The sequence below is a fragment of the Plodia interpunctella genome, chromosome 7 (assembly GCF_027563975.2).
Source record: "Plodia interpunctella isolate USDA-ARS_2022_Savannah chromosome 7, ilPloInte3.2, whole genome shotgun sequence".
Classification (NCBI taxonomy): domain Eukaryota; kingdom Metazoa; phylum Arthropoda; class Insecta; order Lepidoptera; family Pyralidae; genus Plodia; species Plodia interpunctella.
In genome coordinates, this window is record NC_071300.1 from 1,571,454 (window position 1) to 1,586,026 (window position 14,573).

Genomic DNA, 14,573 nt, shown 5'->3' on the forward strand with positions numbered 1-14,573 from the left:
GACAAGACACCTACCATTCTCACTTCAAACATCCGATTTTCGATGACTGTTACACATTTTCGTCCCGTTTCATGAAGTCGTCTAAGGCCGATAAAGTCATGGATCATGCATGCCATGCATGATTCATTTCCAACATAAGTAGTAACTATAATAGTAGTATTTAACTAGTTTGTTTACAACAAACAATGCATGTTTACGACAACAAATTTATTGCTGGCCGACCATATTGGAAAAACTAAACCAAATGGTTTTTTTTGCTGATTTTGGCTGTGCTGCTGTGCTTCAAGTGCATAAAAAGCAAATGGCGTCGCAAACTTTATTTTGCGGTGGATGCCACTTAGAATATGCAATTAATAAGTAGTTTATATTTTTTCTAGCTTCCTAAATGTTAGTTTTATATTAAAAATAGCAATTTAAATATTGATTAACGATATTTTAAAAAATATAAATGATTTTTAGATCATATGTTTTCATTTTCTTTTATTTTAATAGCGACGACAGCGCCATCCTTAACTGTAAATTTAAGTTTGTATAGCCGATCTACGCACGATTTCATTGCACAAAAACTATTGTTGTAGTCTGTGGATCTATGGATGGATCTTTCTCTTTTTAGTCAACGAATGCTCTCGCTTCTCGCATTTTTGTGATTTTTTTGACTCCGGATCAAGTTTTGGATCGTTCTGTTATAAATTCAGCTTCAGTGTCGGTTCTTATGTGTGTCGAATGGTATCGAGTAGGCTGGTTACGATGGACTCTTACTTATTAACCGTTATGGTCCTGATACGCGGGACGACATCGCAAGCGCTGATTGCGTTCAGACAGCGATGACCATAAGCGACATCGGGAACAATGATCGCCAACCTGCCGCTTCTGTTCGCGAGTGGCGCTCCATCGGCGCTCTCAAAGATCACCGCCAGCGAATTGGAGAAGTTCATAACTTTCATGGTGACATGTTCCTGGGGCCACGACACGGCCAAAGAGATACGGCAGCCGCCTTGGTGGCCGAAGGATGTCAAATTTTCCCACCCTTTTGTTCGACCAAAACATCAGTTACCCAAAGATTGGGAGGCTAGACTGAAGAATGTGGTGAAAAGATGCTACGATTATCACAAGAGCGCATTTCTGCTTGTGTTTTCCGCGCAGCTGGCACGTTACCCTCGCAAAAGGCTCAGGTATGTCGACAACCGTGATCAAACAACGTCTCTCTATTACAGGCCCAGTGGCAGACTTTTAGTAACATTTAGAAACGAAAATCTTTTCTATGATAAGCCAATAAAACCAGCAGCAAATGTAGAGAAACCACAGGTTAAATCTGCAGACATATATTTGTGTGATAACTGTGACAGCCATTTTGATAATTTGGAAATATTGAAAGCTCACGAGAGGCTTTGCAATAGTGAGACTGCTTCTACTCCAGTGGAAAGTTCAAGTTCACCTTGCAGTAGCCTGCCAGAGTTTCTCTCCGCACTGAAGTTACAACCTATTGGTGTTAAGACAATTCAAGATATTGATGTTGATGATGATACTCGACCAAGGAATTCTAGGACAGCAGCAAATATTGACAGAGGACCTCCTTACCCATTCTCTTCTCTTGCATATTTGAAGAATGTCAAACAAAGTGTTCCAAGAGACACAAGTTATTCAAGAGAAAGAGTGGAACGGTATTGCTGCACTTCTATTCCAATTAGTAAAAATGTAGGTAGCAAAAGTAAAAATCAACAGTTTCCTGTAAGATACAGAAGACCTATAGACTACTGGAATAGAAGTCATGTGTTTCCTAATCAAAGGAACAAAAAAATACTCGATGTGAATGGTCAGTTGCTTTTATTGAAGTGTAGACCTATTTCTGTCAATATAGAAAGAATGTCAGAGAAGAAAATCAAAGAGTATATAGACAATTTGAGAGAGGAGGCGGAATTAAGATATTCTCAGGATAAAGATATCATTTTTGTGGATGGACTAGACTGTGACAATCCAGCAGAAATTGAGAAAAATGGTGATCCTTTAAAGCGGCCAGAGGGTGACTGTGAAGTGATTGACCTGTGTTCAGATGATGAGAGTTCAATAGTGAATGAGAACTGTGATCCTCAAGCAAGTATTGCGGGGTTAACATCAGTGACTGGGGTTGCTGGGGTGGCATGTGTGATGCGTGGAGGAGCGGTGTTAAGACGGACGGCTGCTACTCCTCTAGCACAGCCTGCACAGCCCTGTGGAGCTCGTCAGCGCCCTCTTTCCACTGCTGTTTTGCAGCCACATCCCGTAATCCTTATCACCCACTCATTGAACAGTTTACAGACAATTTCTCTAGATTGACTTTGTGTATTTTATATTAGTGAGTTATGAATTATTTATTATTCCTTCATGAATAAAAAATTAATGTTCCATTTCAATCTTTCATTACAGTATCAAAGTTGTTGAAATAGATCTTAGGAATTTTGGTGAATTTACTAGTTATTGGAAGCTAAATTATTATGTTATTGATGTTTTCTCTACTTTTCCTTGACATTGAGAAACATGTCTCACTGTTTCTCGCTCAACATTATAAGCTTGAATACAAAATAGAAAGATCCATAGGAACAGTATCTTTTATTTATGAGGCATAATCTTTATCTGAATGTTGTAAGGTACAATATTGATTAACATGCCATCGAGGTCAACATTCAAGCCGCGTGAATGATAATGCGCACGACAAAATGGCGCCCTCCGCATTAACAGCTGATGATATAAATCTATGCTAGGTTGTTTAAATTTCAAAATTCTTGTAAATGCGCATGCGCTTGGCATTACTATTTTGAACTATATAATTTATTTTAAAGAAAAAGGCGCTGGATTGTTGCACATTTACATGCAGCAGTTTAATGTACAATGTTTTTATTGTATTTACTTGTCCATCTTTTGCGACGACTGACTGTTATTGCCTAACAAACTGTTATTAATTATTAGGAAAGAGATAAATTCTGAGCAAAATTTATATTGTTTCCTAAATATAGCTGCCAACATGCTGCCAAGATAATTTTGCCGCCAAATTAAGGAAACATGAGCAGTATCTATAAGATATATTCTCGTAACAAATTCGTTTTGTTTTAAATAGCTAATTTTCTGCTCTTGATCTTAAGGGCATCCCCTGAGTGACGCGTAAACGTAGCGTTCATTTAGTCTGTTTCGGTAACATTCGTAGCTGTTTGAACTACGTTTTTGAGAAATCGTGAAGAAATACGCCTTGAGCGACAGGAATGGACAATTCGCACGATATGTAAGACTGAGACAGACTGAACGCGGTTTGGTTCATGTCACGCAGCGGACATCTTAATCATTAGCCATCTTTATTTTAAAATAGTATCGAGATTTGTAAAGACAAGACAAAGATTATTTATTTACAAAAACATGAGTTTACATTTTGTACAATGTGGTTTTTGTAAGCCTTTTTATAAATGAGTATATATTTAAGAAGTACTTTTAGTATTGGTACGGTACGTGACTATTACTGACACCAATTGTTACAGGATGAGACTGAATTTATTATTTGAAAGCAGGAAAAATTGTAACAACTTTAGAACGAATTTTTCGCGATAGTTACAGCAATCTCTCTCTCCCAGACTTAAAAGCAATCAAGTACGCAATGTATAGGTGGAATATATCAATAAATATATTTATACTGGTGCTACAAATTAATTGCCTCGACGGTGCGGGCTATGTGTCGTGGATATTCCAAATATTAGTACAATGATTGTTGGTATATATGGATATTTTGGGAAAATGAGAAGAGTTTTAGAATAGTGAATACAGTTAAACTTGGCGGTGAAAAAGTTGCTACGCGAATTTCTATTCCATGTTGCCTTTGCAATGCGAATAATATCGCTTGTCATCTACACGATACTAAGTGTATTTTCCATAATAAAACATTTTTTTTCGAATTATCAACAAGCTCTTGTAATGACGTCGTTTCAGTACGGACTTCGATAAGGATAATACGACTAAACATAACTCAAAAGTAACGCGATATATGCGCAGCATAGTTTGAAAAGGAACAAATTTATATATCTTCTTTAGCCCAGATAACCTGCTCTGTTCTGATGTGTCTCGACCAGAAAAGACTCCGTTCTGACGTGTCTCGACTGATATTACTCCCATTGGAATTATTAATTAATTAATTATTAACAACCCAAGTATAATAAAACTCCACTAATCTTAAATAATATTATAATAAGAAAGAACATTGAAACACGAAAAATATAAGTTGTCTAATGAATCATATGTCCTCATTGTTGATTCTGTGGTGTGAGTTGAGCGGCCGTCGACTTTCCTCATCTGAGCCATAAATAACTTCTTCGTCGGAATCGTTGATCATAGAAAACGCAGGGTTATCTTTAGTTATAGCCGTTTCTGTAAAGAAATTCATCGTTATCCTTAAATAACACTAGAAGTCATGTCTTATACAGTTCAGCCACATATTATGTGGTAGAGTCTGGAAATTTCCACACAAGCTCATCCGTATACATGTTCTGTGATACTCTTTTTAAATAAATAGGTCAGGTCATGCAATACAGCAAATCTTATTAGGTATTATCAGAGGAAACGTAGGCGAAGTCACGTAGGTGCAAGCGCAATATTGCAACTGCTAGCAAAACTAATACATATTCTATACCTACAAGATTTGGTTACTCAACAAACTAACGGTTGATACGTAACAAATTGTGTGTGTGAAATATTATCTAAATAAAATCTTACAATTGATCGAATTAATGACTGTAATAATCACTGGTTCAACATTAGTTAGATGTCAGAATAACAATGTCTTACAAAATTCATTCATAATCTTAGGAGAGAGAATACAATCAATAAAACAATTAGGTTTCTCTAATCGACACGACATGGGTAATGAAATAATGGAGTTTAGTGTAATTATACGTGATATAGCTGTATTGTTCGATTTGATTAATCTTTTTGAACGCAATCCTATATCATCTAGAACTTTGTAGAAAATTGCAGACTCCAAACATATAATATTACTCTTTCGTATCGAGAGAACCACTGTGGTGTAATATTTATGCTTACATTGGATTGTGTCATTGTTTCGCTTGTATATAGTCTTTTGTTTCGAATGGAACTTTTTCTTCATATGAGTAGCTATTTCTTTGGTTTATAGAATTTCTTTGGTTTTTGGATTATTTTGTATTTACATTCTGGAATGTTGGAGGTGTTGAATCACTAAACGAAATTCTCTAATGCAAAGGGCGTTTTTTTCCACGTGCCAATGTAAACGCTAGTATGTCTTTGGAGACATAGAGTCGTATTGTCACAGTATGAACAGTTGTTTCATATTCTTCAGCATCACATTCTGATACCTCTAGATTTTCTTTTTCTTTAAACAGTTTTTTAGAAAGATCTGATTCTGGTGATATGTGAGACACAGAAAGCATTGGAAATTGAAAACCGAGGTAGACAACGCATTTCAGAAATTAGACTGCCTGCACTGGCTCTTTTTTACGTAAAATTTTATGTAGTATTTACTCAAAAAAGCTACCATTAGAACTACTCGTATTAGAAAAGGGTCTTACCGTGTACCGATCCACCACCAGGCGAGAACAGATAGGCTAATATGTACATCTTGAAATTGAACAGGCCGTACATAGCCATGAACGGAGCGGACGTGTCGTAATGAACTTTAGGCTGCGAAGCCCAGTGATCCTGCAGAGCTGCGGGGCCCCAGCCTTGCAACGCGAGCAGCGTAGTTATCACCGTTACCGTAGCCACTACTATGGACAGGCATCGGAGTCTTATATCTGGAACAAAAAGTCATTTCAATTGATGCTAATTCGAATATAGTGACTTTTGACGTTTTGCCTTTGTATTATTTATCAGACAAATCTTTCGTTAGTTGAGCTTGCATAAAATACGTAATGGTCATTTATTTTGGCAGACGGAATGTGGGATAACATTTCAGGGAGGAATAGATTTATGCGGATATGGGCGCCATTTTGTTGTCTGAGACGTAAGGTGTATACAAATAACTACATATCATTAGCTTATGAAGGTAGTTATACCGTTAATTTTTAAAATGGGTTTAGAATGTTTATGGCAACTCTTGTTGCAATAAAGGTTGTTTTGTAAATTAACTCTGGCATCTACATCGATTTCGCGAAAATTAAGAGTTCAGCAAAACTAGGCCCGTTTTATCTGAGATTTTATTTTTTACTCAGTTCAGGTCCCGATTTTATTTAAATTAGATTGAGGTAAGGAATAGAATATAATGTATACCATCTAAAGTGTTCATACTGCTTGATTTCATTACGCGGCAAAGTAAACTGGCACTAAAAAACTATATCATTGCGCAAATAATACGTAAGCACTAATTGACTACAGGAAATATGCAACAAGCGTTGTTATATCTAGGATAACTTGCCATAGAGTGAAATGAAATGCATACATTTTTCTGCTTGAATAACTAGAACAATAAAAAATATACGTATCTAACTATAAAGGGGATAAATGCTCAACAAATCTTTTTCAAAGCAATTGGAAGTTAATTATGTAATTTATGTACAATCGATACCAGAAGTACCTACGTAATCATGCAGCGTATTTTGCAACTGCTGTGATTTGACTTAATTACGTTATAACACTTTTGCCATCGATTGTATATTTTGGTCAAAGAAATGACTACACGTGTTGGTAATCGAAAATATTAGTAAATTTTATTTATTTCATTTGTTAGACATAAAAAATCACCATCAAAGTCATGTTCGACTGATACAGTAACCTACTTTCTAGTTAAATCTGTTATCATTTTAATTTATATCATTTCATTGTTAAATAGCATGGCTGCATTTTTTTATTATTGTGATTTTACACAGTATTGACTTATTTATGTTAAGTTATGCCCTAGTTTTAAAGCTCACCGTTGAGACTGTAATTTCTATGGTTGGGTACTTGCGTTTCTGGAAAAAATATCCCTTGCTTAGTATTTTTTTATTAAAACATTAGCGACACGGCTGCAATATTATGCATGTCATATATAGACCTTCCTCTTGAATCACTTTGTCTATTAAAAAAACCCGCATCAAAATCCGTTGCGTAGTTTTAAAGATCTAAGCGTACATAAGGACACAGACAGCGTGAAGCGACTTTGTAATGATTTTTTAATGATTAAATTCTAGCGCATTTATTTCTCAAAATGGTGGGAAATAACGTTCACAACAAAACGAATTGTAATGCTAAAGCTAAGCAAGTACTCATTATATTTTTTCCAACAGTTTTTTATTTAGATGCATGATATTATTTGTATTTATACAATGAAAGAGAAATTTTCTCAGAAGCTATGTGATAAATCGACAACGCAAGTAGTCAGCTATAGAATAGTGTGTAAAACTATGTAAATAAAAAACATATACATACCTACATTAATTTCATCTATCATTTTTAATAAAAAAAAAGCATGCATAAATATTTTTTTTGCGTTTTTATTTCCTTTTGTGACGTGATAATCTTGAACATGACAATCTTCTCTTCATAGTCGTATTCCTCATGGCTGAGGGTCGTGATCATTACGTGGAATTAAACACACACAACAACTTTCTTGGCATTAGTGTGGTTTGCCATTGCCTTCTTCATTTCACATACAAGTTAATAATCAACCAGTGTTCAGGTTTCCTCACGATGTTTTCCTTCACCGGTACATGACAATATGTTATTGCAATTATAAATATTTCCCGAATGTAAGCTAAATTATTACATTACTGTGAATAGCAAACGAAGTTGTGGTGGCTCAGTGGTTAGGAACGTCCGTCTGAGATCGAAAGGTTCAAGTTTGAATCCTACTCGTGCCACATGAGTTTGTATACCAATATGACTAGATTATAGTAGTTTTCATAGACCACCACTTGCTTCCGGTAAAGGAAAACATCGTGAGGAAACCAGCACATTGTTGGACAGTTCAGTTCATGTGTATCGGACTACTTGCCACTAGATGGCGGGAGGTAGTCGTAAAAGTCATGTGACATGCCTTTAGACGACTTGAATAAAATCGGACACACTCGATAAGAATAAAAGCAGACTTACCAAAAAACGGCATATTTCTCAAGTCGCTGTATGCTTTTATAATCAATATCAATAAATATAGGAAATATACAACAATAGCACAGAAGAACATCACTTTAACAACCTGAAAAAAAAAGTGTTTCAAAGATTCATACATCATCTTATAAAATTTGGAGGGCCTCAGGGCACTGTACTAGGTCCTCTATGAAATATTATATTGTTTCAGTCTTAACAACATAATTTATAAATATTACAAATATTCTCATAAATTGTTTATTATACTTACGGAATAATTGGGATTCAAGTTGTAGTTGAACGTAGGGTCGTAAAAGGCGTAATATTTTTGCCAAATTGTGATGATCATGGCTGGTATCCACACCAGCCCCACCACTATAACTTTTGATAAGTAAAACGATATGAATCCTCTCTCATTCTGTAAAAAACATATTTATCATCTATCTCTCTCTAAACTCATAATTATAAGAAACTAGCTTTTGCCCGCGGCTTCGCCCGCGTGAATTTCCCACGGGAGCAGTTATTTTTCCGGGATGAAAGGTAGGTCCTTCTCCATAGTTCAAACTACATATATGCAAAATTTCAAGAAGATTGGTTGAGTGGATAAAGCGTGAAGAGGTGACAAACAAACAAACTTACTTTCGCATTCATAATTTTAGGATTAGGATTCAAATCTACTACTAGCATCGCTATAGAATAATACTAATAATTTAGGACGACGGTTCTGAACTTTGCCCGTAGGTATTCTAAATGATTCGGATTATATTCTCTCTCTCTCTCTCTCTCATCAGCGTCTCCCGGTTACTTCAGCCGTTGAGCGTCGGACCCCAGGGTAGGTACCATTTCCTCCTTTTTCATCTTCAGTTCAGTCATCGGCAGTACCTAGTTGTCAGACTATTGGCACGCATGCTATAGTGGAGTGACAAGTTCGTTTTTTTTTTTTATATACCAAGATATTGTCAAATCGACTATTGGACAACGGATAAAATGTAAAATTAGGAACATTATTATATGGCTTTACGTCCAGTTTATTTTTTAAAAACTCAGGCATAAACCAATCTATTGGGTTCGTATGAAATTCGGGTTGAATAGAAAATGTTGATGTTCCAAAGTTATTATACGAATCGAAGAGAAAATTTTGTATGTTTATGTACGGAAAGTTACTATAGTAATTAGATTACCTGTCTCAGTCCATGGTATTGGGCCAACCAGGATAGCAGAACACATGTTAGGAACAGCGTTTGGAAAATGGTGTCCACGAGAGGCGCAAAACAACTGCCCGACACCAAGCGTAGCGGGAATATCGGATCTGCAAGTAAACGTTATGTCCCAAGAAATTTAAATTTGTGGTTACCACAACAAGAAAATATTACGTTAAATATTGCATTAATTAGTTACTACGTACTTAGTACTTTATAGTAAGTACAAATGTATCACAAAAAGTATAAATTGTGCAAATGGCGGCTTTATCGCTGTAAATATTTTTGTTCAGGCAAACCTATTGAGAAATTAATAGACCATGTTAGTATAAGCATGTTTCTCGCTCTTTTTCTCATGAAATATTTTTATTGATTTCAACAAATTAAAAAAAAATAACGAACTTTTAAATTGCCGTATCAATAAGTTATAGGACACGTTGGGCTACTGGCACCGCAGTAAGTTGGGACCGCAGTTGCCCAAACATTCTATCCACTCTGAATCTAAATCTAATGGATCTAAATCTTTAAACCTGAATGGGTTTATTGGGATAGCAGTTGTGGGAGCAGTCCAGACAAAAAAAAGAACCTATTCAGAAATAGTGCTTGGGCGACTGGGATCGCGGTTCAAGTTAATTACGGTCCAAGTACCCCATCCTAAATGAATTTTAAAAGTAGTGTGGCTCTTGATTTTGTGGCTGTGTCTCCTAAGATTAGACATCAAAGGAACACATTTCTTTCTTCTTCGGAAATTTTACACACATACCAGACTGAAGCTTGCCCCAAAAACGTAAATTAATTTTAAAAAAAATGTGTTACTAGAGACATGAGTTACCATTGTAAAGTAACAAGAGCGGTAACAATATGGACAGCCATTTCTGCTCTATCGCCCAATCGTGGGTCGAGTACTTTCTTAGAGAATGCGCGAACCAACACTGAAATAAAATCAAAATTGGAATCATTACAAACCATTTACTAAATTATTGTAATAAGTAATTTCAAAAGTTTATAAATTTTCCTCTAAAAATGACCATATATCATCATATAATGAAAAAAAAAAATTGTGTATGCTAACTACCAACATTAAAATTAAAACGTTACTTACAGATATAGAAAACGTCGTTAGTAGAAAAATAAATCTGAACCACGTCTCCATCTGCGTAAACGCTGGGTTATACATTTTAAACTGTAAAATAAAAAAAATAAAATGAGTTCGTCAGTATATTCAGCCTGGAACATTATAAAAATATATTTTTTAAATATGTTTCTTCACTTTCAAATAAATCACGCGTGCCAGTAAGTAAAGCATTCGAATCTTCTAAAATTAAACAAATAAAAAGGTTTCTCTTTTTAAATTTGTTTCACGTGTTTTCGAACACATTAATATATAATATAATATTAAGTAGCTAGCTATTGTAATATGTTCAACATAAGATTATTAAACTTATAAAACGAATATAAGATTATAAAACTTTTAAACTTACAACTACTTTATTAAACTTTTAAACTTACATAGAATATAATTTCTCTAATATAATATCTTTTGTGGAACTCTCTAAGACCGTAAAAGTGTATGTTTAGGATATAATGTGTGTATTCCAAGGACCCTAGGTGGAGCACCATCACTTCATCGCACACCTGCTTTTTACATTTTAAATGCTGAGTTCTGTAATAAAATAAGTTTTTTTTTTTACAAAAATGTCATTTTTGACACAAGCTTTTATTATTGTCAGAGAGATCTTATTGCATTCAATGTTTGACAAAAAATCATGTTCATATAGTAAATGGTTGAGGAGTTCCCTCGTCGGCAGCCTTTTCAGGGTGTACCTACCAGATGGTACACAATGCATTATTATGATGAGCATGGCCATCAGGCCATAATCTATAATAATAATGCATTGTCATCCAATCTAAACATGTGTACAAAATTTCAGCTAAGTCGTTTGAAAATATCTGCTTCAAAACTAAGTTACAATATTCCACCTGAACATACATACATAAAATCTAAATTCTTTATGGATATTATAATATCCATAAAGAATCTAAATTCTTAATGGATATTATAATATCCATAAAGAATTTAAAAAATAACAAATCAATCAATATTATTTAGTCCATTGGGTTGAAATGAAATATGTGATTGAAACCCTTTAGATCACAATTAAATTACTTGTAGGGTTCAAACTTTTTCATCCATAGTAAAATTATAAAGAGAAAACATTTGTATTTTTGTTTGTAATGAATAAACTCAAAAACTACTGGGCCGATTTTGATGAAATTTGGCACAGAGATACTCAACCTTCAGGATCGCTTTTTATGGTATGGTATTACCCGAGCGAAGCTGGGCGGGCCGCTCGTTATAAATAAAACAAGACATGTAGATTAAAAAAATATCATATCTTCTGCAAACTTACCTATTTGTGGTTGAACTTTCTGGTATTAAATTAATTGATGTATGGTCACTTAGAACTCCATCTATTGATATACTTATTTGAAAACTCTTATCGAATATTTCCTCTGAATAAAAAAAAAACTTATTAATGTGTGACCATTATTGACAACATTCGAATATTTTATTATATCAATAACAGTTCATTTATAGAAATCACTTAAAAATATATTTTGCTGTATTAAATATTTAACATTTAATTCGTACAGTATTCCATTCACTTAAAAATCCTAGCAATTTAAACTGAAACGACCATATCTAGGTAATATGTGCATAAAAATAAATTTCGAATGTCTCTAAAACTTTTTTGACGATTTTTTAAATATTCAGATAGAATTTTACTATTAAAATTGACGTTGCGATGAAGTCGTCAATATAAACGCACCGAGTTCGATATCACTAAAATTAAATGATTTAACGATTGTATTAATAATGCATACAGTTTATTTTGCGTACAGTACTTTCATTAAACTAATTGTTTATTTTAGCACTAAAATAAAGCATTTTTGTTTTTGTAATGTGAATAGTAAGTATATTAGAAAGGTGGAAAACACAAGTTACTAAACTACATAATCTTATATTTTTTACAAATAAACAGAATATTTGTTTGTATAAAGTCGTTAAAGTTGGTATACACTCTCACAGTTATTATTACTGCAAATTTTAACCACTTATAGATATATTTTCACTGCGCATAGGTGCTTTCAAAAAATTGATTGTCGAAAAATGACAAAAAACCTACTTAATTCTAAATCATGTTGATATCTGTACTCTTATTAGTGATTCTTAAAAAATGTTTGTAATTCTTTAAACTTCTTTTTTTTTATTTGTGCGTGTACTCTCTCAACTCATTCTTTATTTAAACTGTGGTTAACGGTGCTGGTTTTAACGTTTAATTTACACTATTTGTCTTACATTTTATATGTCAAAATAATGTAAAATTGTTTGAAGAAAAAATAAATAAACACGCCAGGGTCTCACCATCATTATTATTGGTCAGAATCTCAGCGAGCAACCACAGCTGCTGCACACTGCCCAGCGGCGGGCTGTGAAGGTGGAAGGGACCGCGACAGATGTCGCTACTGTTTGTGATCAGTGTTGACGCTGCGACTGACGTCGTCATTGTTGGCGATGGCCCTGATGTTGACAAATGTTATTATAATCTTTAACTTGGAGATCTATATGTAATAGATATATAAATCTATACTAATATCAAAAAGAGGTAAGCGTTTGTGAGTTTGTATGTCTGAGGCGGGTAATCTCCAAAGCTACTAAACCGATTTCAAATTACCCTTCACCATTAGAAAGGTAGGTACATTATGCTATAGGCTATTTTTTTTTCAAAATTCCAACGGGAGCGAATCCCCGGGCAACATCTCAATATCCTTTATACGACTGTTACAAATACACATGTAGAAAAAACAGCAGATTATTAAAATTAAAACGCATTGATTATAACAACCGATTCGACAAATACAAATTAAATAAAATTAAAAAAGATACGTTATTTTCTGCGTAATCTAATGTAGTACTCTACATCATACTACATATGAATTTTGCCGGAACGGTAACGGAAAATACTGGTAGTTATTTTGAGATCAAATGACGTTCCGGCAAAATCCACACGGAAAATTACACAAGGGTCAACGAACTAATATTTGTCTCACCCAATATAAGCATAATAAACTAACCTGCTAATCCTATGAACACACCCAATCCAAAGCAAGCAAAAAATGCTATAAAAACCATCACAAACTCTCCTTTGTGCATCGAATATATCCTCATTTGGACTGATCTGTAATAGGAAATAATTTAGAACATCTAAATAATTGCTTAAGTTCTTCAAAAAAATATATTAAGTACTTCTTGCTTGACTTCTTAACGAAAGGTCTTACCTCTCACAACGATCGTGGTGATATGCCGGCGCAATATATTTATTGAATTCACTAAACAAATCGCTAAACTGTGACAGCGTATTACGTATTTTGTAATTCCATCCGCCTGATGGCAAGTGGTAGGAATATCCCACATTCGCCGAATCCATGGTTCACGTACACTCTAATAGACTATCTAGATTTTTCAACAATTTAATTGATTGTTATTAGGAAATAAACACATTAAACGGAAAATAACAATGTATAAAACGTTTCTACGTAGGAAATTGTTTGCTCCGCATGAAGTCTTGTTTACAAGTGGATTATTGATTTTACGGACGCCAACGACCGTCGCTTCGCGATCGGGAGGGGTGCCGCGACGTGGCAGGCTAAATATTTCTATTTCATTGCATAATAACTCCAAAAACATTAAATTTAACTTATTATGAGAGATATCAATAAGATGTGAAATAGTGTTTGCAGATCTTGACGAAATGAAGTTTGATTTTTTCCCGCCATGTCAGTTCAGTCGGCCATGATTACGAAAGGCTTCGAATGTTATATCAAATGTCTCTTTCGCGCTTATTGATTTTATTCAAGGTCGGGGGATGTTTTTTGCCCCACTTTCCGTTTTTGTTTAGCCTGAAAATCTGAATGTTTTCTGGAGATTTTTTGTTTTCTGGAGATTTTTTGTTTATTTGGATATTAATTTAATTTTTAGCAATTTGTTTCGCGTGAGGTTTGAAGCATAGGTAGTAGGTTCCTAGCAACATCGACATTGGTATATATGAAAATGCGGTATTCATAATTTAAATAGCAGGATGGCAACATTGAATATAAACTTTGCCAAAGTTCAGTCAGTCGAGTGAGATGCAAGAGGTAACATGGAATTAGTAGGCGAAGTAGGTACTTACTAAATCCATGACTCTAAACCGTACATTACAAATACAGTCTGATCGCTGACAAATATATTTTTTTTTTTGGAAAGGTATACGACTAAGA

General features: G+C 34.4%; 2 protein-coding genes across 2 annotated transcripts; one reads left to right on the forward strand and one right to left on the reverse strand.

Moving 5' to 3' along the window:
• The first annotated feature begins 532 nt into the window (after positions 1-532).
• ova (ovaries absent) lies at positions 533-5,784 on the forward strand. The gene has a single exon (XM_053747508.2). It carries the CDS (start codon positions 850-852, stop codon positions 2,311-2,313), a length of 1,464 nt encoding a protein of 487 aa, XP_053603483.1. The 5' UTR covers positions 533-849; the 3' UTR covers positions 2,314-5,784.
• On the reverse strand, positions 4,184-14,123 carry LOC128671203 (uncharacterized protein). The gene is made up of 12 exons (XM_053747507.2): positions 13,593-14,123; positions 13,389-13,492; positions 12,679-12,834; positions 11,663-11,765; positions 10,761-10,914; positions 10,354-10,434; positions 10,084-10,183; positions 9,234-9,361; positions 8,324-8,470; positions 8,059-8,161; positions 5,559-5,783; positions 4,184-4,383 (listed from the first exon to the last, which is right to left on the reverse strand). Exons 1-12 carry the CDS (start codon positions 13,739-13,741, stop codon positions 4,250-4,252), a joined length of 1,584 nt encoding a protein of 527 aa, XP_053603482.1. The 5' UTR covers positions 13,742-14,123; the 3' UTR covers positions 4,184-4,249.
• Positions 14,124-14,573: the final 450 nt, after the last annotated feature.

Excerpts from the sequence above, each read along its gene's own strand:
- ova (XM_053747508.2), top strand. The coding sequence starts at position 850 with ATGATCGCCAACCTGCCGCTTCTGTTCGCGAGTGGCGCTCCATCGGCG.
- LOC128671203 (XM_053747507.2), bottom strand. The coding sequence starts at position 13,741 with ATGGATTCGGCGAATGTGGGATATTCCTACCACTTGCCATCAGGCGGA. Across the intron at positions 9,362-10,083 it reads GCTCTTGTTACTTTACAATG|ATCCGATATTCCCGCTACGC; the intron begins GTAACTCATGTC and ends GTTTACTTGCAG. Across the intron at positions 8,162-8,323 it reads ACTTGAATCCCAATTATTCC|GTTGTTAAAGTGATGTTCTT; the intron begins GTAAGTATAATA and ends TTTTTTTTTCAG.